The sequence below is a fragment of the Carettochelys insculpta genome, chromosome 4 (assembly GCF_033958435.1).
Source record: "Carettochelys insculpta isolate YL-2023 chromosome 4, ASM3395843v1, whole genome shotgun sequence".
Taxonomy (NCBI): Eukaryota; Metazoa; Chordata; order Testudines; family Carettochelyidae; genus Carettochelys; species Carettochelys insculpta.
Genome location: NC_134140.1, coordinates 130871196 through 130894706, shown reverse-complemented (window position 1 = coordinate 130894706; position 23511 = coordinate 130871196). Strand labels below are relative to the sequence as shown.

The 23511-nt window shown below is 49.4% G+C and overlaps 1 protein-coding gene across 4 annotated transcripts in view; it reads left to right on the top strand.

Moving 5' to 3' along the window:
• CDKL2 (cyclin dependent kinase like 2) overlaps positions 1 to 21884 on the top strand; it is a 35502-nt gene extending 13618 nt beyond the window's left edge. For all 4 annotated transcript variants that reach the window (XM_074993808.1, XM_074993810.1, XM_074993811.1 and 1 more), the window contains exons 4-13: positions 731 to 909; positions 1871 to 1983; positions 4256 to 4395; positions 6208 to 6296; positions 8413 to 8542; positions 11488 to 11780; positions 15083 to 15176; positions 19713 to 19830; positions 19999 to 20105; positions 20881 to 21884. In XM_074993808.1, coding sequence (XP_074849909.1) covers positions 731 to 909; positions 1871 to 1983; positions 4256 to 4395; positions 6208 to 6296; positions 8413 to 8542; positions 11488 to 11780; positions 15083 to 15176; positions 19713 to 19830; positions 19999 to 20105; positions 20881 to 20940 — 1323 coding nt within the window. In that variant the 3' untranslated portion in view covers positions 20941 to 21884. The remainder of the gene's footprint in view (positions 1 to 730; positions 910 to 1870; positions 1984 to 4255; positions 4396 to 6207; positions 6297 to 8412; positions 8543 to 11487; positions 11781 to 15082; positions 15177 to 19712; positions 19831 to 19998; positions 20106 to 20880) is intronic.
• The last annotated feature ends 1627 nt before the right edge of the window (positions 21885 to 23511 follow it).

Genomic DNA, 23511 nt, shown 5'->3' with positions numbered 1-23511 from the left:
TTGAGAACTTAGTAGTAGGCAGATGCGGGGTAATCTGCACTTCACAAAAATCTCATCCAGGTCTCCAGTGGTTAGAGAGTGATGGCTGTAGGCCCTGAAGCATGAGCTTTAATAACGCTTCACGCTTTTTTGTCATTACTTATCATTCTTGATATTGACAGTGTCCCTGTAAATATCCACTTTCTTTTTTAATCTTGTCAAATGGTTAGATTCAACTTCCTGTGATGACAGGTTTCTCAGTTTAATCTCATGTTATGGAAAGAAACATATTCTGGAATATCTAGGAACTAGATAGTGTATAAATAAATTGTTAACTTGCAGCTGGGTGACACACGGGAAGCACTGAGTGGTTTCAGCACAGCTCTTGTAACATTTCTGTTTGAAAGAAACGGTCCAGGCCAGACTTCCAAGCACAGGCGTGTAAATTACACCTGCCAAACATCTGTGCTAAGAACTTCCTGTGCAAAGGAGACACCCCCAGGAACAAAAGGATAATTTGTGTGCAAAGCGGGTGTTTGTGCACACGCTTGTTTTGGCATGTGCGTTGTGCACTGATTGCGTATGTGGGAAGGTCTTTCGAAGACTAAACTTACACATCGCGTGTGCAAGTGAACGCTTGGTTCTCTCATACGCTAGATTTTTGGGTGGGTGCGTCGGTCTATGCAAAGTAAACCATCTTGTGCGGGGGAAACAGGAAGTTCTTTGGTATAGTTTTTGCTTCTCTTGTTAGATAATACACAGAGACATTAAACCGGAGAATATATTGATCTCCCAGTCGGGAGTGGTAAAAGTCTGCGATTTTGGATTCGCTCGGACTCTGGCAGCCCCTGGCGAAGCTTATACTGACTACGTGGCAACGCGATGGTACAGAGCCCCAGAATTGCTGGTTGGCGATACCAAGTATGGCAAGTAAGAAACTAAGCCAAAGAGTTTGCAGAGGGTCACCCCTGCTTTGGAGACAAATTACAGGGAGGCTTTGCCACTGGAAACGTAACACAGCACCAGCAGCCCTTCCTCCCCTCCCCTCCCCTTGCAGCAAACCTCTGCCCTAGGACAGCTTGTGTAACGCACAGCGAGAAAAAAGCCAGAGACTCGGTGAAGTCCCTTAGGAGTCTCCCTATTGCCAATCGATTTTCCATGGAAGTTGCTTGGGTGCTGTAGTGATGGGTGAAGGCAGTGGAGAACCCTGAGCTGGGTAGATAGACCCTTCCTGTCACCTTTGGGAAGGTGCTCGCAGCACTGTGGGGTCTGAAGGTTGCAGGCTGTGAAAGTGGGGGAAACTGCTCATTAGAGGGGTGGGCGGCTCACGAGTTTGACAGATGCGGGGATCCCTGTTGGGGTGTATGTGGAATTAATGGGGGTTTCTTTGCATTGAGGTTGAATTCAGAAGATCTGGTCAGTTTTTCCGTGGACTTCAATGGGGAAGTCCTGTTGTGGGCCCTTCATGTTTCTAATGCTGTTTTGACATGTCTCTTTAAAAATGTGTGCATGTTATCCCCTGTTGTAACCTTCAGTCCACCTTCAGCAAATGCATCTTCTTGAGAACAAATCTCATTGTTCCTACTCTGAAAAAACTGCTCAGCTTCTGCCTGGTCAGTAAGGGGGAAATACTACAGTATGTATATTACCTCTGGGAGGTCAGCATTGTTGGGCAACTAAAGTTTTGATCCAACAGGTTTTCTCTTTTTTTTAATTTGGCACCTGTTTGAAAATGAAAACCAGCCTCTGCAAAAAATCATGTGTGGTCCTGGGCATTGCTGCGTTGGGCCATGCAACCTTCAGGGACTGTCTGTGTAAGGAACACCATGAACTTTGGTATCTTGGGATGGTTTTGCCAGAGCTGACTTCAGTCTCGGTGCTTTTCTTCCAGGGCTGTGGATGTGTGGGCCATCGGCTGTCTGGTAACAGAAATGCTCACGGGAGAGCCCTTGTTTCCAGGGGACTCGGACATTGACCAGCTGTACCATATCATGAAATGTCTGGGTAAGATTATGTCAGCTTTTTTCTGCATTTAACTGGCAAAGGCTTCTGGTAGATTTGGTAGGGGACCAGGGTTCCCTCTTATTATTTCCATCCGTGTATTCCATTATTTCCAAGGCATGTGGGGATATGCACCGCCAATAGAAAGATCTGCTACCGGTTTTGGGTGGGCGTGGGCACTCTGCCAAGCAGTGGGGTGGCACCTGAACTTGTCCTGCGTAGCTGCCCAAGCGCACCCCTGCCAGGGCACACCGGGCAGCAAAGGGAGTAGGTAAGCAAGCACCCCACAAATTGCCTCGTGCCGCTGCGCCCAGGCGGCTGCAGTCACAGGGAGGAGAGATTTGTGAAGATAACTGATTAGAGCCACCAGGCTGTTTTTTGTCACATGGACAAATGTCCTCTCGGGCATTGGTCGAGACCCCCCCGGTGGAGTTCGTTTAATCTCTCGTTTCCCACGCTGGAACACGGCTATTTGTTGTTACTGATTACAGCGATGTCAGATTTGAGCATCCCCCAGTCTGCATCTGGCTGTGACTGGTCAGAGGTGTGCTCACCTCACGTTGTTAGTAGTCAAAGGTTGTGCCACAGAGGTGAGGCCGTGCCTGCACCTGAGGGAAAAGGAGGCAGTTTGTTGCCAAGGGAATATTTAAAATAATTCTCCAGCCCACCCCAGCTGTCTGGCTGTCCAGAAGCAGCCACATTCCAATGGCACTCCTGGACGGCAGATTTCAGTCGCCAAGTGCCCTTGTTAAAGGGATGGGCAGTGCATCTACTATTTCACTTCCATGCCCACACTCCCCTCACCTCTGCCTCCTGTGGATGAGCCTGCACTAGAGGGTGCTCATCCTGGCCAGGCACTGGGGAAGCCAAAAGACCACAAGTCGGAGCTGGTGAAGTGAAGAACTTGTCTAGAATGCTGCAGGTGTTCCAAACTGTCCCCCTGGTGACCTTACGTTCTCTGCCCCCTGAACTGGAGGGTGAGAGATGGACCCTGCCGGGCCCCTGACAGCAGCGCTAGCAGCAGAGGAGGGTGCTGCTGGCTGGATTCTTTCAGGGATCCCTCATATACTCACCCCTTGACTCCTGCGCGCCATTCTGGTCATTCCTCCGAAGCCAGCTGCAGAAATGACAAGGGACATGGAACAGCTTCCCTCTGAGGAGTGATGATTAAACGGGGGATGGAGGGATGGCAGAAGTCTATAAACTCAAGTGTTGTCAAAAGAGCGAATAAGGAAGTGCTCTTTCCCCCTTCAGATAAGATGTGAACTGCAGGTGACGCAGTGAAATTAACAGGCAGCAGGTTTAATGAAGGAAGTTCTGCTCATTCTGAAGCACCTGATGCTGGCCACTCGCAGAAGCTAGAGCCCTGGGCTAGGTGGGAATTGCTCAGATCCGCTGGGGTTGGTCTTCGCTTCTTAGAAGCAGTAAAGGTCAGTCATGCTCAGCTGCCCGTCCGTGCTGAGGTCCGGGGCTGAAGTCCTGGCGTCAAAGGTGCTGACAGAGCAAAATGAACCCTGAGATGTGACGATGGGGGGCTGGGACAGGCAGGTTTTAAGAACGCTAAAATGCTGTAAAAAGGAAAGGGGCTCTCTGCTTAGCTTTAAAATGGAGCCACGATGATATTTTTTGTACAGGTTGAACCTCTCTAATCCAGCACCCTCGGGATCTGACTGGTGTCTGACGAGAATTTGCCAGATCACGGGAGGTCAGTGTTGCCTAGCAGCATTACTAACACTCCCACTGCGGACTGGGCTCTCGGAGGACATTTAGGGGTGAATTACAGCTAAATAACAGCCCAGAACACTGAGAGCCAGGCCTGGTAGCTGGAAACAAACATCATGGGACTATGGGAAACTTGGCCACGCCCGGGATAAGTGGTCGTCCAGCTAACTAAAGTCATGCTGGATTACGGATGTTGCCAGATGAGAGGGGTCCAGATTAGAGAGGTTCAACCTGCAGAAGGGGAGGAGAGACCCTACAAAAGCATCACTGATGGGTCTCTCCGTGCTGTTCGTTAGTCTGGGCCAGGTTCAGGGTAGATTTTCTCAGCCAAGAAAAGCCTCTTCGGATTGGCTGCTCTTTAGGACTAGATCCAAATGTCTGATAGGGTGCAGAAGGGCTGAGACGCCACTGAGAGCTTTAACAAGCGCAAGGAAAAGGCCATGCTTACTGGCGCCGACATCATGACCTGTTCAGCTGAGCGCAGGGCTGTCGTCTCTTCTAAGCTTCCTGTACACGCCTGTGGCTAGCCTAACGAAAAGCCTCTCTATTCCAGGCAGCTTAACCCCTAGGCATCAAGAGCTGTTCTATACAAACCCCCTCTTTGCCGGCGTGAAGCTGCCTGAGGTTAAAGAGGTCGAGCCTCTCGAAAGACGGTATCCCAGGCTCTCCGCTGCGGTGTTAGACCTAGCAAAGGTAATGCGTTCGTTTGTCTGCCCCGGGTCTTCTGTGTTCCCCTTCCCTTTGCTAGTAAGGGTCTGTCATTTACAGCGTGGGCCAGAGGCATCCCATGGGCTGGGAGAGGCTGTGCTTATGGCTGGCTCTCCGTCTGCCGTCTAATTAACAGTCAGCTGGGCTGGCAGTTTATAAAAACACGCCGTGCAGCTCTCCTCTGCCTGTCAGCAAAGCACTTGGCAGCTGGTGGTTCTAGAGTTTATGGTCGCTTCATTCCCTGGTGTATGGTTTCTACTCCCGCTTTGGCTGGCCTCCTTCCCTGGTGCCACCTGTGCCCTGGCCCGCGTTCCTGGCTGTCCACCTCTGTGTCCTCCACCTCTTGTTGGGGTATCATTTGCCCCGGCACTGTTGCCCCCTGGAGACTTGTCCTAGGTCTGCTTGCTCACTCCCTCTTCTCCTTGTCTCCCCTTCCCATCATCAGGGGGAGGGTAGGAGGTCTCCTGGCCCCGTCTGGCCTTGTTGGCTGAATGGGGATGGAACGGAGGCCCTCATGCCCTGGGGCTGGAGTGGCCCCTCCTTCCTGCCTGGAGCCACGGCTCCATGTGCTTAGCTCCCCTCCCACATGGAGCTGCTGCTAGGGTGTGGGGGATGTGGGTCTCACCTGGCTAGGGATTTGGAGGCTCTGCTCAGCACTGGTTCCAGCCCCAAGCACAGTGATAGCTGCCCCCCCACCCCACCTGCCTGGGCTACAACTGTCAGAGGAGGCTTTAAAGCCAGGTGCTCTCCTGGAATAAGTGGCAGCTGCCACCTTAGCTCATAGCCAGGTTGAACTGGGGACCTCCAGAGCTGAAAGCATGAGGTCTGCTAGGCTCTCAAGCAGCAGAGTGGGACAGGGAACATGTGCCAGTCAGTGGTTACGGATACAATCCTAGCAAGGCGCATTTAACACAGCCGTCCCCTCTGGTGTACGATCTTTGTGTTGAGACCAGCCGTCTCTCCCTGTCGCTGGCTGCATTCAGTGAGCACGCTCACGAGCTGCAGAGCCGCTTCTCTGGGACTCCTGGGCCCAGCTGGTCGGTCTGCAGGTGGGATTGAACCTGGGACCTTCGGGGCTAAAGCCATGTGCCTCTACCTCTTGGACTAAAAGCCAGCTGGTTCTCAGCCAAGCCTGGAGGGCGGAGACTTTCTCTTGTCAGTGGCCTCACTGCCTCTGGCTTACGTCTGTAAAGCAGGTCTTTCATTTGGTGGGGAGGAGTAGAAAGGAGTCTGCCCTTCATCTCCCTCCCCAGTGTTTTCTGCTACCAGGGCAATTAGCTGTGGGAAAACCTGCGATTTTCCCTGAGCCGCTTAGGATGGCTGGTTTTGGGAAGCTGGCAGGGAGTGCAGCTGCTGCTGTTGTGTTGTGCACGAACGCCTGGAATACAGGCTTTTTGTTGGCCAAGTAAAATAACCTTCTGGACACGGCTTAGTTGGTTTGTAATGCTTCGTATTGTCCACAATGTAAAATCCTGGCCAAAGAAATGAAAATAATCAAATAGAAGAGAGAGCTAAAATTTAGGAGAAAACAGGTTGATTGTCTGTCTGTCTGTCTGTCTGCAAGGCAGCACCTGTGTGTGGAAGGTTCTCAGGTGTCATTGACTGCTGTAGATGCAGCAAGCCAACGTTGTTAAATTCCTCCCTGGTTACGCTGCTTAATCACACTGCAGCAGAGTTTTCTTCTGTCATTTTGGCCCTTGTTCTTTTGTTTTCTCCCTTGCTCTGCAGTGACTTTCATTTAGAAATAGGAAGGACTGTTCCCATCTGATTGTACCAAAATGTACCTTGGTCTTTTAGAAATGCTTGCAGACTGATGCAGACAAAAGGCCATCCTGCGTCGACCTGTTGCAGTGCGATTTCTTTAACAAAGATGGATTTGTGGAAAGGTACGTGGTCTGTTTGCTTCTTGCTCCAAATGGCTGTGCGAAAGAAGGAGATAGCCTGGGGAGGTGCCATGCTGAGTTGGGAGGGTGGGCAGATGTATGTGTTTGTGTGCGGGGGTGAGGGGGGAAGCTTGATGAGGAACACATTTGATATGGAAGACAGTAAACATGGAGTCCTGTACGGTGCCATTTTTTGTGTAGTCATTTTGCAGAGAAGAACTGGTCTTTCTGACCGACTTTCAGTGTGTGTAGCATTACGAGAGCATAGGACTTTCTTCTTGTTTATCAGACAAAAGGAAAATGATTATACCCAGGGAAAGTTAGATTGTCTGTTATAGAAACATTTATTGAGTAATTGCCGGAAAATGTGTTCAAAGTCGGTGACTGAATTATTTGGCTAATCTTGCTCAGGTTTCTCAACAAAATTTGAGAAATTCCAAAATTTGAGAAATTCTAGAAGGATTAAATAAAAAACCACAATTACACTTCACTGAATTCAGGTTGAACCTCTCTGTTCTGGCAACGTGCGTAACCTGACATGATGTTCGTTAGCCAGATGACCAATTCTCATGGAGGCAGCCAAGTTTAATGCGGTCCCAAAAAGTTTGTTTCCAGCCAGCAGTCCTGGCTCTCAGTGTTCTGTGCTGCTAGTTAGCTGTGATTAACCCCTACATGTCTTCTAGTAGTAAGCAGTGGAGGTCCTGGTGATGCTGCTAGACAATATTGACCTTCCGTGGTTTGACTAATTCATTCAACACTGGTCAGGCCCCAAGGGATGAGATCTCATCTCTCCCAGATGAGAGAGTTTCAACCTGGATCTAAGTGCGACAAAACAATGGGACCTTAGTGAGAAGGATCTTGAGTGGCAGAGTTAAGGAATATCAATACCACATGGGTACATACCCAGCACATTCCATGATCTGCTAACGTCAACGGAGCGCTCCCATTGCCTTCAGCGGGTTTCATTTCAGGCCCCAGTAGCTTTCACTCTTGAGTCTTTTGTGTTACTTGCTAAGTAGCAAACTAGTGTGAATAAGAAGAGCTGAGATGGATCGCCACCAGTTCATCCTTCTGAATTCTTTTGCAGGCAGGTGCTAAAATAGGGGACACAAAGGAGATGACCTAATTGCTGAAGTAGAAATTCCATGCATTTTTTTCCCTCAAGTAACTGCTTCTCCAAAATGCCGGGAGCAGAGTCCTGCCAGTTTAACCTTATTAGAGTCAATGGCAACAGCAGGCCTGTGGGTGGTACAGTGGACGCCCCTTAACAGCAATCTTCATGTTAACGGCTTTCAGTTAGTAGCAGTGTTTTGCTGGGAACTAGTTCTGTTAACTTGCAGTCAGTGAATGGATTCAGAGACTGGCAAGAGGCGTGGTGGTTATTAAGAGCAAGTTTTAGAAGAAGGGCCCTGGCTGTAGGCAGGTGTGTGGCACTGCAGCCAGGAAATGAGCACCAGTCCCAGGCAGGTGGGTTCTGTGGGGCTGTGACCAGAGAAGGCATAGCTCAGTGGCTGCAGCCAGACAAACCTGCCTTTGGTTACTGGCCGGCTTCAGATATTTCAGCAGCTTTTTGCTGGGAATTGAGAGACTGTGAATAAGTGGGCTCCACAGCAGTTCCATCTGTTGTCCCAGAGCACAGGAGCAGAGTGTCCTCTTTAATACTGCAGTAATCTCCATGAACGGCACAGCACTTTGCGTTACGTCATGGGGCATTGCGTGCAGCAGAGAGGCACGGGCCAGGAACACAAGGCTGGCGTTTCCTGCCCCAAGAATGAAGGCTCTACCTTTGTCTCTGAGCTTGTTCAGCAAGAAGTGTCCAGCACTGGGTTCCATTGGGTGATGTCTCCTAACTAACGCCAAACCGCATCACACTATATCCGCCAGCAATATCTAAACTCCAGCCAAATGAGGGCACAAACCTCAGTGGTAGCATGAATATACATGCCACTTGTGAGGCTTTTTAATGGGTGATCCGGTTTGGCCAATGTCTCATTTTAAAAGAGGGCATAGTTGCTCTTGTTCAGAAAAGACGTAATCTGACCGGGACTGGGGTGAACACCAAGTTGTGTAGATTTGGTTCTAATGGAAGATGCTTTATTTGTTTGACTATGGAATGTAGATTTGCTCAGGAGCTTAGATTAAAGCTTCAGAGAGATGCCAGGGATCATCCTTTGCCGAAAAAATCAAAAATTAGCAAAAAGGACAAAGATGATTCTTTGGGAGACGAAAGAAAGATGCTCGATATCCAGGTCAGTAAATCTTGGTTTTGTTTTGCATAATGGCATCCATTTAATCCTTTACAAATCACTCTCTGGGCATTTGCTCCACTTTGGTAACTACGCAGGGAACAGCGTAGCTATGTTTTATACTCCATGATTAAAAACGCTCCCTCTTTCATCACTCTCTGATAAGGCAAGCAGAACTCTTGACAATATGCTTTTGTGACCTGACACTGCTGACGTTTTTTCCCCAAAAAATGTGGTTGGTTGCCTGAAACAGAATTTTTTGTGACACTGCTGCTCCTTGGGAAAATGTTTGGCAAGTTTTTGACCAACTATTTTTACTTATCAGTTTTTAGCGTTTGCATACCCTGTTGAGTTTTATTTTTCTCCATCGCTACGTTTGATTGCTCAACTAAAAGGCATTGGCAACTTTTGATTATAGAATAGAATAAAATCATGTTTTTAAAAATAGGTAAACATTTTAGTTTTGATTGGGTGAAAAACTGGCCAGTTTTATAAACCTGGGAGATGAAAGTCTTGGAAATGTTCAGTTTTTCTCTTAACCTAGTTGCATTTCTTATACCTATGTTAAATCACTGTCAAAGGCAAGACATGGCTACCCTTGCAGGTCACTCTGAACCTGTAACTGATGCAGAAAATCCTTGTGCACCAGCTGGGCGGTGTTAGTCATAGGCAGTATATTAAATCTGCTCCCTATCAACTCTGTTGCTGGGTCACAAGCACCGTATAGGCTGTGATGTGAAAAACACTTAGCTTCGTTCTGGGCTACCTTGTGTGGCTGTTGAGATCTGCTGTGGTGATATTTCACAGGGGTAATTCTCTGGAGGCTGGTGACAAGACATGGTCAGCAGAAGATCTTGGCCAAGATTTTCAAGTGACTGAGGATTTTGTGTGCCTCTGTTCTTGCGTGTCCTACACCTCCCAGGGACCTGGTTTTCAGAGCACGGGATCTCAGTAACTCCTGCACCAATTCTGTTTTTTTATTACATTGTTTTCTTCAGACTGTGGACGGTCTGAGCACCTGCCACCTATTTTGGAAAAAGATCCTTGTGTATAAGTTCAAAAGTATTCCAAGTGAAAGGGCTATACAAATTATGCCATTTGATAATTGTGCCTGTTCCATCTCTGTCACGTGTCTGCAGTTTGGTGTCTGTCGGTACTATTGCTTATAAGTTTTAAATTCTGAGGCAGTTCCAAGGCTTATACATTAACATTTTATTTTCAAGTTAAAAATGTGGCTGGGATAAATCTGATTTGGGTTATTTTTTTAATTGAGAGGCAAACACATCTGTGGATTGCTGATAACATTTTCAAGTGCTGTTCTAATTCAGTACCTCTTTCTTCCAAAATGTTTCAAGAGAATGTGCTACGAAAGCAAAGTGCGTTTTATTTCAGTTAACTGTTGCGTTTACGTTTTGCCTTTTTTGGTGACTTTAAAGGTCTCATAACTAAAAGCTGTGCTCGTGTTATTCCTGGTCTTTTTGAGACCAGTGCATTACAGCGTTGGTTTTAAAAAAGGAATTTTTCTGCCCTCAAGGGAGAAGGAGACTAAAAAACCCATCCACGGCTTCTTCCCTCAAATTCTGAGAACTGGGGGCACCAGATTTCCGCTCATGCTCCGACCCTGCAGTGCAGTGTGAGGGTGTGGGCGCACACTGTGCTTTAGGGCTTCCCCCCCAGTGCTGGGGTGCAAAGTTTGGGCAGGAGGTAGGGGCAGGAGCAGGCAGAAGGTAGGGGTGCAGGCTCTGGGAGGGAGGTGGGGGTGGGAGGAGGTGGGACTGCAGGCCCCACCCCTACTTCCCGCTTGCTCCCGCTCCCACCTAGAGCCTGCACTCCCACCTCCCACCTGCTCCCGCCCCCACCTCCTGCAGACCCCACCCCTACTTCCTGCCTGTTCCTGCCCCCTACCTCCTGCCCAGACCCCACACTCCTGCCTGCTCCTGCACCTACCTCCTGCCCAGAGCCTGCACTCCCACCTCCCGCCTGCTCCCACCCCCACCTCCCACCCAGAGCCTGCACCCCTATCTTCTGCCTGCTCCTGCCCCTACCTCCTATCCCTACCCTCCAACATATCTACCTCTCCCCCTAGCTTGGTGTCATCTGCCCAGACCAACATGGGGGTTTTACCTACAGTAATTTAGTGGATCAGCTTTGTATGCCACTTTCATAATGCACATCATGGCACTCATGTCGCAGGTTAATTTCAAAAACACTATGCTCCATAATTAAATGTACTCTCCTTGCTATTTGTATTGCATGTCCCTTGATCTGATGGGAAGGTATGCTCAGTGGCGTGAAATATAGACACCGGCCTGATCTAAACTTTAAAAATGTGATCAACGTGGCTTTGTTACTGCAGGCTGTGAAAAATGCCACCCCTAACGCGCCATAGCTGGGTTGACCTAGCCATCAGCGCAGGCACAACTGTGTTGATGGAAGAATTAACCTCTTGGGCAAGTTACCATCTCTTGGAGAGGCAGATTAACTACACTGACAGAAAACCCCTTTCCATCAGTATCTGTAGCAGCTACTGCCGTATGACCACTGCCGTGCTGTTCTAGCGTAGTGTCGATGTGTCCTGCCTTGTGCCTGGGCCCTGTTAGGGCTGCTTGACCGCGGAAGGGAAAGAGCACACCCTCAACTTTTCCTGACCACTTACAAACCAAACCAAACCAAAGCGCTTTTGTTCTGTTACTCCCACGTTGACGGGATGTGGTAAGATATCAAGGCTGATTGTCCTGTGCAAATAATTGAAGTCTTCTGTGAATTTTGAACTGTCTTTTGCTGATGGAGAACTGGAGTTTTTCTCTCTAACATGGCGAGGTTGTAGCAGAATCTCACAGCTTTGTCTGAGTGTCCCTCAGGTGTTCTTTCCCCGTGGGTGCTGCCATGAGTTATTGCTAACGTCCATTCTAACCCCCACTCGCAGTGACACTTCTCTTTCTAAACAGGACTTCACCGTTGAGCCAAAGAGCAAAGATTCTAAACCGCTCAAGGTGAAATTATCCAAAGTTGAGGTGGAGCGAGCAGACCGAACGTCCAATAGGAGCTGCCTACATGACAGTGGAACCAGTCAGTTCAAAACCATCCCTCCGGCCAGCCTGAAAGACTCCAGCAGCAGCCTGATTTACACGAAGAACCCCAGCATGCTTATTCCTCCCATTATCCCGAACCTTTCCACCATCACCCCCAACATAAGCCTTAACTCTGGGATGGGGGCGATCCCCGGAGCCCATAATTACAGGTACAGAAGCTAAAGGGAACAGTTAGCAAATGCGGCGGCAGGAGTCACGCTGTCCTGAATGTGATGGAGTGACAGTACTACAAGGAAAGGGCTTGGGGCTTTGGGCAGGGCAGGGTGACGAGCAAAAGGTTTTTCCATGTGGGGAGAGGGCCATGATTGTATCTCGAGACGATGGCATTTGAGGTGGAATCTCTGCCTGCCTGTATTTCTGCCAGGAAGCGAGATGATTTCTCCATGGCCATGACGTAGCTTCGTGGCTGCTGTAATATATGCCAGCAGGTAGCTGTCCCCGTGGGACCCCACCCCGGCTGGAGACACTCAGAGCAGAGCCTGCTGTGACCACACGGGCTCGTCTGACGCACTCCTTCCATCAGGGGCCTGTGAGTGGGATGGCAACGGGACTGGCTCTGACAGCCCCGGGGACCCTGCTGTGTCATTTTCTGCTCTAATTGCATCATGTGAGCAGCATAAAGCAGGCCGAAAATCTGCCTCTCGGCAGGTAACCACACAGGAAGGCATCAGAAGGCAATTATCCGAAACAAATTGATTGGGCTATTTTTGTATATGCAGAGCCTGGAAGCTGCACCTGGTGGACATGAGTTCTTGTTCGCTGTTCCTACTGCTGGGGGAGTTCCGCACCCCTATGCATGTGCAGAGACCCTGTCCCCCTGCAGGTTTTTTTGTCTCTGCAGAAAACACGTTCTGTTTCTGCCTTTCGCCCACCAAAGGGCCAGGTGAGGAGGCAGAGCTGGAGGGGACAGACAGAGCAGGTCACACAGGGTTGCTGGGGCACCACAGACTGGGGTTCGGAAGGGCTAGATGGGGGCAGAGGCTGGATGAGAGTGGGGGGTGCAGGGCCACATGGGATGAAGCGGGGCTGAGTGTGCGTGCAGGGCCACATGGGAGTGGGAAGCGGGAGGTGCGTGGGGCGGTGGGGGCTGCAGAGATGCATGGTGAGAGGAGGAAGGGTGTGTGTGAGTCGGGGGGTGTTCAGGTAGACATGGGAACAGCAGATATGGGGGGTGTAGGGCCACGGGGGCAGATGCGTCTGAATGAGAGAGGCTAGGGGTCTGTATTGGGGAGGCTCCCCCCAACCCATTCCAAAAAACCCTGTTCCAGCCTTCTCCCACCCATGCCTGACATCCCTCCAGGGTTGCCCAAAGGCTCCTACCCAGGAATTACAGTTAGCTTCTCCAGTACTCCTGCCTCCCCCAGGCCTTTGCCCTAGTTCTGAGTGGGGCAGGGAACGCAGATCTCTGCTGTTGTTTAAATGAATTGTCCCTTGGCGTCGTGCATTAAGAGTCCGAGAAAGGAACCTAGTTGTCAAAAAAAAGTCCAACTTTTTCTCTGTCTTAACAAGAAGTAGTTCTGTGGCACCTTATAGACACACACAGATTTTGGAGCATAAGCTTTTGAGGGCAAAGCTTATGCTCCAAAATCTCTGTGAGTCTATAAGGTGCCACAGGACTTTTTCTTGTTTTTGAAGATACCGACTAACTCGGCTCCCTCTCCGATACTTGTCTGTGTTGTTACTGGCATACTTCTGGCAGATACCTTGAAATAAACGATCAAAACCATGGCAAGTGACACAGTTATGTTGTGCTACTTTGACTGTGCAGAATTTTGCAGACTTAGGACAGCGTATGCAACATTTTCATTCTTTTGGTGCAGAATTTTTAATGTTGGGGCTTAGAGGTCCCTCGGGAGTACATACTTCTGTGTTAGCAAGTAATGGCTTAGCAGCGGGCCTGGACACAGGCAGACGTGGATCCGTGTTGTGCTCTTGCGTACTCCTTATTGTAACCGATGTTTAGTAATTCTGGATCAGACAGAGCCAAGGGTGTGGGCATGAGAGAGGGAGGGGTGTAAAAACCATCCTTCTTGCCCCTTCTGCACACAGATCTGGGCCTGCGTGTTCCCTTGAGCTCTGCTTTGCGCAGAGCTGTTCCATCCATAGGATGGTTTGGGGCAGCCACCCCAGACCTCCACACGTAGGGGGGCCCCCAAGGCAGCTGCCTCAACCGGCCTATGGACAGGGCCCAGGGCAGTCTGGGGAGGATTTATGGGGGGATCTGGTGTGGAGCAGCAGCAGGGGTTGCCCCCACCCTCTCTCACCGTGACAATGGGTGCTAGAGCAACCCAGAACCCTGCTGTCCTCCCCACAGTGACGCAGAGCACAGCGGGGGCAGCAGGAAGCCCCAGTGCCCCACCACCCACCCCGGGTGCTGTGCGGAGGGTAGCAGGCTGGGAGCGGGCGGCAGGGCCGGGTGCTGCAGAACCGGCTGCTGGCTCGCTCAGGGCAGGAAGAGTCCTGCTGGCGCCCTGAACTTGGCGGGTCCTGTTGCTGCTGAGGGGAAGGGGTTTGGGGGCAGCAGGAGGACGGGATGCAGTGGGGCTGGGTTTGGAGCAGACGCTGGCTGGCGTTGGTCAGAGTCTCACTCCGCCCCCTAGGGATGGCCCTGGCTTTGTGCAGCTGAGGGTGGGAACTATCCCAACGGGTGTGGGCATGGCCGTGCTCCTCCTGCCAGCTGTAGAAGTGCTCACGCTGCACCTCCGCAGGGCCGCAGCAGCAGCTCTGCTCCCTCTGGAAACAGCAGGCGGGGCTGGGCTCTGAAGAGGAATGTTTCTTGGTGCTCCCGGTGGCACAGTGAAAGGGCCCCAGTACAGGTCAGTGCGGAGAAGGCACAATGATGAGCTCGAAGTACAGCTGTAGGCGAGAGAGACTGCGAAGCATTTTGCATCAGAGCGTGAGGAGGGGAGAGCTTTCTAGAATTAACAACGCAGAGCCAGGCAGGCTTCTCGCCTACGGCCAGCAGGATTCCAGGGCTTTGCTTAGGCATGGGACAACGTGTGATAGATTGTAGTGGCTGGCTTCAAAATCTGTAGGGCTGCTCACCAGCCCTCCCCTGCCACTGAAGTGGGTCAGCTTTGATGTCATGCGACATTCTATGGGGAACTCTCCTCTCTGAGCTAAGTAATTCCTACAAACGCAGGAGGCGACCAGACTACACACTAGCCTGAGGAACGGATTGCTGCCCTTTGTCTGTACTACGATGCCACGCTGTTAGGTCAGAGACTGACCCTGGTTTTCATTGCTTGGCAGGCCCAGGGCTAATTACCAGGGCAAACTTCTGATCAGGCTGTAATGTGTTGGTAGTGCAGTGCGTATGTCTGAGACCAACAGCTGGTTGTGTCAGGCCTGGAGGTCTTAGGTTGCAGCACTATTTTTATATGATGATGTTAGCGAGAGATTATTGCTAATTCTGACTGGAGTCCTGGATTTCTTGATTTGTGTTTTATAGAGCTGATGAGAAGACTAAAAAATACTTGAGCCCTTTGTTAAAGCAAGGGAAACTTTCACCATCAGGACATTATAATGTCAGCTTGAGCACATCGGTAAGCGTCCTCTTTCTCTTTTAGTGAAAACAACGTATATACTTTAATACCATTAATACCTTTCATTTCGCCCTCCTCTAGATAGCTGACTTTCAAAATAAATTTCCCTTCCTTTGTTGGGGGACATCAGATAGAATAGTTCACTCAGTTACGTGAATGCATGTACTGGAATATTACTTAAGTTAGAGGGGCTCTCTGAGAGATACAAGTGATGGACATGCGTTGTTCTAGACAAGGGCAAATACAGCTTCTGGCCTGGTTGGAAGGAGAAAGACATCGGCTACGGTGACCAGGAAGTTCAGGATTGATGTTCAGAATGTTCTGTGGACAGACTGTAAAAACGAATGAATCACTCACATAAGTGAGAACAGAACAAACCAGCAGTCATGTAGCTCCTTAAGGACTAACAAAATAATTTATCGTGTGATGAGCTTTTGTGGGGCAGACCCTCTTTTTCAGATCTGGAGATAGTGCTTTACTGATCTCAAGAAGTGGGTCTGCCCCACAAAAGCTCATCACCTGATGCTTTATTTTGTTAGTCTTTAAAGTGCTACAGGACTGCTGGTTTGTTTTGTTATGATACAGACTAACCCAGCGACTCATCGCTGAACAGCGTTGCATCAACACGGGAGGCAACAGATACCGGTTATAAGCTCTTGCTCGATTGGCGTAGAGAACGAGCGCCAGGGGTTGCCTTCGACGGTGGGAGAGATCCTCACATCTCACTGGACAGTCACCGTCCGCCTCAAGCTGGGCAGCCCCCAGCCAATAGGGTACTGTCCCGCCACAGTTCACCTGCCTTGCTGGGTGCGTGAGGCTTAAGGTTCCTGAACCTGACAAGTGACTGAAATTTGGGCACCAGGCAAACCAATAAGAAAATCAACAAGAAATGAGAAACATCAACAATTTAAGCTTGCTTGCTGGAATGTGCGGACCATGCTGATCGGCTTGACTGAAGATCTTCAGGCCATCAGTGACACCCGCAAGACCGCCGCCGTCAGCGAGGAACTGAAGAGGCTCCGAGTTGATATCGCTGCACTGCAAGAGACGCAACTTGCAGATTCAGGATCTCTAAAGGAAAAGGACTACACCTTTTCCTGGCAGGGTAAAGCCCAAGAAGAACCCAGAGAGCAAGGTGTTGGCTTTGCTGTCAGAAACACCCTTCTACAAATGGTTGATTTAGTCATGGGCGGATCAGAAAGACTTCTTCGGATCATGCTTCAAACTTGCGCCGGTCCCGTCCACCTGATCAGCGCTGATGCTCCAACCCTGTACGCCACACCAGAAGTAAAACACAAGTTCTATGACGTGCTTAGTGCTGCTGTAGCGCAAATACCTGCTTGTGAACAACTGTACATCTTGGGTGACTTCAATGCAAAAGTTGGAGCTGATTGGGCCTCATGGCCTTCCTGCTTAGGACACTTCGGTGTGGGAAAAATGAATGACAATGGACAGCGTCTCCTTGAACTGTGCACGTACCACAATCTGTGCATCACAAACACATTCTTCCGAACGAAGCCACAGCACAGAGTGTCGTGGAGACACCCATGCTCGAAGCACTGGCATCAACTAGATGTGGTCATCACTAGGCGTAATAACCTCAAAAACGTCCTTCTGACATGCAGCTATCATAGTGCTGACTGATACAGATCACTCGCTAGTTTGCTCCAAGCTCAAGCTGAGACCCAAGAAGCTGTACCGCTCTAAACCTGCTGGAAGGCCCCGCATTGACGCCAGAAAGACGGCAAACTCAGAGAAAGCTGAAAAGTTCAGAGAGACCCTCCAGGAAAATCTGCGCAGCGGCCCTGGGGGTGCTGATGCGACATCCAAATGGCAACATCTGAGGGATACAGTTTACAACACGGCCTTGTCGGTGTTTGGAAGAGCTAGAAACATGAACGACTGGTTCAAAGCTAATTCCGATGAGATGATTCCAGTCATTGAAAAGAAGCACGCTGCGCTCCTGGAGTACAAATGCTCACCGAGCCAGAGTACCCAGCAAGCACTTAGAGAGGCCAGAAGAACAGTACAGCAGACAGCCAGGTGCTGTGCCAACAACCACTGGCTCCAGCTATGCAGCAGCATCCAGACCTGTGCCGACTTCGGTAATCTCAGAGGAATGTGCGAGGGTATGAGGAAGGCATTAGGACCCACCCAGAACAAGATGGCACCTCTGAAATCCAAATCTGGTGAAGTCATTGCTGACAAAGCCAAACAGATGGAGCGCTGGGTTGAGCACTACTCCGAGCTGTACTCACACGAGAACGTTGTGGTTGATGCAGCCCTCAATGCCGTCGAGCTCCTACCAGTAATGGACAAACTGGATCAAGAACCGACTGTGGATGAACTGAAGAGAGCCATCGACAGCATTGCAGCAGGAAAGGCCCTGGTCAGGATGTTATACCACCAGAGGTAATCAAATGTGCCGCGGACACACTCCTGGAACCCCTACATGAGCTACTGTGCCTGTGCTGGAAAGAGGGTGAGGTTCCACAGGATATGCGCGACACTAACATTGTAATGTTGTATAAGAACAAAGGAGACAGAAGCGACTGCAACAACTACCGTGGAATCTCCCTCCTAAGCGTCACTGGTAAACTGTTCGCTTGCGTCATCCTTGGCAGACTCCAGAAGATTGCTGAGAGGGCGTACCCTGAATCGCAGTGCGGATTCCGCGCAGAGAGGTCTACCGTTGACATGGTCTTCTCTCTAAGGCAGCTGCAGGAGAAGTGCAGGGAGCAGAGAAAGCCACTCTACATAGCCTTCATCGACCTGACCAAGGCCTTTGACTTGGTCAGCAGGGATGGTCTGTTCAAACTGCGCCACAAGGTAGGCTGTCCTCCTCGGTTACTCAAGATGATCCAGTCGTTCCACGAAGACATGAGAGGAACCATCCAATATGAGGGCGCATTATCGGATGCTTTCAGAATCAGGAGCGGCGTTAAACAAGGATGCGTGCTTGCTCTGACATTGTTTGGGATCTTCTTCGCACTCCTCCTGAAGCATGCCTTTGGATCTTCAACAGAGGGCATCTTGCTGCACACAAGATCTGATGGGAAACTGTTTAACCTTGCAAGGCTGAAAGCTAAGTCTAAGGTGCGAGAAGTCCTCATCAGAGACATGCTGTTCGCAGACGATGCTGCTGTAGTGTCTCACACAGAAGACCAGCTTCAAAAACTGCTGGATCGGTTCTCCAAAGCGTGCAAGGACTTTGGGCTTACCATCAGCCTAAAGAAGACAAACATACTCTGTCAGGATGTTGCTGAATCCCCATCAATCAGCATTGACAACTATATGTTAGAGGTCATCCACGAGTTCGTTTACCTCGGGTCCACCATCACTGACACCCTGTCATTGGACACTGAGCTAAATAGGAGGATCGGAAAAGCAGCCACAACTCTGTCCAGACTCAGCAAGAGAGTGTGGAATAACAACAAGCTGTACACTCACACCAAAATGCAAGTCTACAGAGCCTGCATCCTCAGCACCCTCCTTTATGGCAGCGAGACTTGGACCCTGTATGCCCGCCAGGAAAAGAGGCTAAGCCTCTTCCACTTGCGCTGCCTCAGGCGCATCCTTGGAATATCATGGAAGGACAGAGTGACCAACACCGCCGTCCTCGAGCAAGCTGGAATCCCAACCATGCACACCCTCCTCAGGCAGCGTCAACTCCGCTGGCTTGGCCACGTCCACAGGATGAATGATGGAAGGATTCCAAAAGACGTCCTGTATGGTGAGCTAGCCTCTGGCAAAAGACCTCTCGGACGCCCCCAGTTGCGCTACAAAGATGTCTGCAAGAGAGACCTCAGAGAGGTAGACATCGAGCTGGACAACTGGGAAGAACTAGCAGACGACTGCAGCAGATAGAGACGGGGTTACACAAGGGCCTTCAGAAGGGCGAGATGAAGATCAGACAGCTAGCAGAGGAGAAGCGAGCGCACAGAAAGCACAATAAAGACTTGCCAGACACCCACTACATCTGCAAGAGATGCAGCAAGGACTGTCTCTCTCATGTGGGTCTTCATAGTCACAATAGACGCTGTAAATGAAGTCCTCAATTGAAACTTTAAAGGGTGCGATCCATAGTCTATGCAGACTGAAGGATGCCTACTACTACTACTAACCCAGCGACTTCTCTGTTACTATTCACAGTGAGAGCTCTGTAGCTCCCATGGAATTCTTTGGAAGATCCTGTAGGTTTCAAATCTGATGTTACCATTTTCAGGCAAGATACCGTCGAGGTCAATAGGAGTTTTGGCTGAGTAAGGACCACACAGTTGAGACTACTCTTTGGTTTTGGTGGTCTATGTAATTGTAGCTGGTTTCCTTAAATTACTCATTTCCTAAAATTTATGTAGAGGGTTATTGATCAGAATATTTCTAGAAAAAAATACAGGCTGTTTTGGTTCTCTGACACTTAAGTACTCTCCTAGCACAGACTCTCACTTCTTCTAAACCTGAATGGTTTGACTTTCAGTATCCTTTGCTTTGCTATACATTTCTTCTGGAAATCAGTGCCTTGTCCCTTGATCTCAGGTCTCAAACGAAAAGAACATTCTTCAGGCCAACAAGAAAAGATGGGAATTCTCCAAGACAGATGTGCGTTTGCCTGAGCTAAACTACAGCCATCTCCCTGAACTCAAAGGAGTGGACGGTATGCGTTTTAATTTGCTATTAATTAAACTGGATGAGAAATATGTTATAAGGAGCAGTATGAGACATTTATTTTTAATTGGATTAGCATGTAGCGGTTTTTCAGAGGGGAAGTAGTGACACTGCTAAAAACAACAAATCCACAGCCCTTCATGTTTGTCTTCTGCAGCTCGAAATTCTAAATTTGTCAAAAAGGAGAACAAAATGGTCTTGGAGTCTCGCATTCCGTCCCTTGCTGCCATCGATCTTCACAACCCGAGCCTGGCTTTGCAACAGGTGAGGATTCAGTGAAATGCTTTGCACTGCTCTAGTAGTACCTTGCTTCCAAGGTTTTCAGTGTATGTTGCCCGCAGCAATATCCAAAGGGTTCCAGGCAGGCTCTCTGTGAAGCATGTTGCAACCCAGGTTTCTGACAAGCAGCAGCACACTCCCTGGAGAAATCCATTTTAGAATAGTGCAGGAGTTTTGGAGACTACGGGGTAAAAGAACCATTTTGGACAAACTTTTGGCTCAAGATTATGATTCTGGGATTATTTTAGGAGCAAACTGAGACCATGTTTGTGGTTCAGAATAAAACCCCAAATCATGTGAGTTTCCCGTTTTTAGGATTTGTAACACACAGCACAGGGCTTACCTGGTTGAACTGAGATGCAGAGGCTACGGATTAATACCCATAGTTAGGTAGTGGCAGAGTGGGAAATAGAACTCAAAAGTGTGAGCGGATATGGTTTGTCCATTCCAGATAGAGAAATAAAGTGAAGGATTGGAAATAATCATTTTTTAAAAACGTTGTTTTCTTTAACTGTAGCACTGCAACAGCTTGCATTAGAGACTTGTATTTGGGAGGGATGTACTTCCTAGGTGACTACTGGGCCTCTTCTTGGTCCAGTGAAAATTTTATTTAGATTTGGTGTAGTATTGTGGATTTTAAAATGTGCTTTACCCATGTATGCTGATTTGTGATAAGAACAAGACTAAGTACATGTTTTATTGATACTGTACTCAGCACAGGCAGCAAGTTTGATGTCAATATTTGTTCACTTACTGACAGACATCAGGAACATCACTGCCAGATGCCTCCGAAGCCAGCTTCCCTCACGTGGAACGCTAGCTCTGAGAAGAACTGAGGAATGGGGTACTTTTTGCCCCGGAAGCGTATGTATTACGCACTGCAGTTTAGCCTCTTGTTGCCTTTCAAAAAGAACACTTGACAAGGGCTGACACCTTCGGTGCGTTCACTGACGAAAGAGCATTGCGATGTTTGAGATCCCGGTTTGCAGCGTGTTCATGTTCAGAACGTTTCGTGCTGTTGCCAAGCAGGTGAGATCAGTGCATGATTTTGTGAATGGGTCCTCTCTCCTGCATCGTGCTGTGTAGTTCCATTCATGTGTATCTTGATCCTAAGTGGATTTTTTTTTTAATTGACCTGTTGTGTGAGGCATTAGGGAAAGGCAGTGGACAAGATGAAAGGTGGTTACCCAACAGCAAAAATGTCAGTGTGTTGGGATCATCACTAACTCCGGGCCTGTGGAGAAGAGCTGGGCCACCAGCATACAGTATAGTTATCTTGTAGTAAACTCTTTTTATTTAACACCCTCCTGCCCTCATATTTGTAGCCAGCTGTGAGCTCAAGGTGTCAGTAAGAGAACGTAGATTTACCAACACTGGTAAGCCAAGATGGCAGCTACTACACTTGAGTATGTTTAAGGAAAACAACAACACTGGCATACTGAACAGATCTAAGAGCGATAAACTAGAAACCTAGAAAAATATCACCCGAGACTGTATGTTGAAGAAACACTGTCAGCATGAAAACAGTCAATGGAAAAATGTATGAATTTGCTGTTGATAATGCCTACGTTTAAATGTTAAATCCAAGTGAATGTTTAAAATCTCATTTACCATTTTCCATTTGTTTACTGTTGCCATTGCGCTAATTTTGGGTCATGAAACTTAAACCTTACACTTTTGCTGACTGGTCCCCAGGCTCTGGCACAGAGCTGATGTTTTCTGACGTCCAATGCTACAAGTCACTGTTTAAATGTTAATAAATCATGTTTTTGTGAAATCTTTACAAATCAGTGTCGATATATGCATGTGTTTTTCGTAATACTGTTTAATATGAAATAGTAGTTTTGCATCTAAACCACTGACAGTTTCTCTGATATCAAAACTATCTGAAGATAAATATTTGAGTGTTGCCTGTTGTAAGTGGTTCCTCCTGATGGCAGGGTGGCCTCATGGTAAGGCCCCTTGCAGAGCCTAGAGGCCCGGGGTGTAGGTCTGCAGCCCACCCCTAAGTGCTGTGGTCTTAGTTTGGGGCATGGCCCCAAGAGTCTAGCTTCCCCTCTGTGGGGTGGGGGGACAGTTCTCTGGGTTCTTCCCCCCTCTGCCTGGGGAAGAGTTAGGAGGCGCCTTCCTCTGATGGCCGACCTGGTGGCAGCTCTGACTCAGGGCCTGCATGCGCCGGCTCCTGCTCCTTGGCTGGTCAGCCCTGCACTGGGCTAGCTTCTCCTTTTTATATGCCTCCAGGCTTGACACCACTGCAGGTGAACAGGGGTGGGGCTAATTGGGCAAACAGGCTTTATTTAACCCCTGCCTTCCTGTCGCTCCCTTTCACCTGCGTATCCTCATCTATGTATCTCATTCCCTCAACGTCATCCTGCACATCCTGACCCCGCTCCTGAACCAGATTCAGTTGGCTGGGAAGGGTTAAGGTATTACTGGAAATAAAATCCACTGGCGGCATTAATTAAACCAAGATAGTGTTTCCAGCATTTATACTGAGAGTTTTTAATTGGTCTATGATTCTGTAGCATAAGTGACTCTAAATTGTTGAACTGGATCTGCCAGCGGCTTAAGAAAACACTATCAAGTTGAAATCTAATCAATTTAAAGGACATGCATTGAAACTAGTTACTGGTGTTTCAATTTGTACTGTGCCGCACCACTGTAAGGAAAGGGTTAAGGCTGGCTGGAGGGAGCTGCATAGCACCACAAGCTAATGAGAGAAGGGCTCCTGGGGGGAGCCAGTCAGAGGGCAGCTTGCTGGAGCAGCCCTGCATATAAGGAGCCACTCCTGCAGAGCTGGGTCAGTTCTATCCTGACCAGGGAAGGTGCAGGACCAGCTCCCAGCTACACCCTGGTAGAAGAGGACCGGGCAGGCTAAGTGGAACAAGGGAGAGGCTGCTGGCCCTGAGAGAGAGGCCTAGGAGGTGCAAGGGGTTGCGGGAGGCAGCCCAGGGAGTAAGGCAGTAAAGGGGAGAGAAGAGGAGGGCAGGACAAGGCTGCCACTAGAGGGTCCCTAGGCTGGGCCTTGGTAGTGGGTCTTTCGCGCCCCACCCTTGCACCACACCCCATCCAGAGGGGCTGTGGCTTGCCTCCAAAGCAGGGGGCTAGATCAAAACTGCAGCTGGTGCCATGGACAAGGACTGAGACCCCCCCCCCGCCAAACAGAAGGGGCAGGGGATGGTAGTGGGCACTGGTGGAGGACAGCACCCCAAAGAGCAATGCAGTGAGCGATGCAGGTCCCAAACAGCACACACTAGATCGGGGAGTGGTGGTGTCTGACACGCTGGCCGGGGGGAGGGCCCAGCTGGGGAAAATGAGCTAACTTCCTCTTCTACCAGCCAGAGGCGCTGTGGCAGTGAGTTCGCCCTGTGGCACAACTCCACTGGTTATT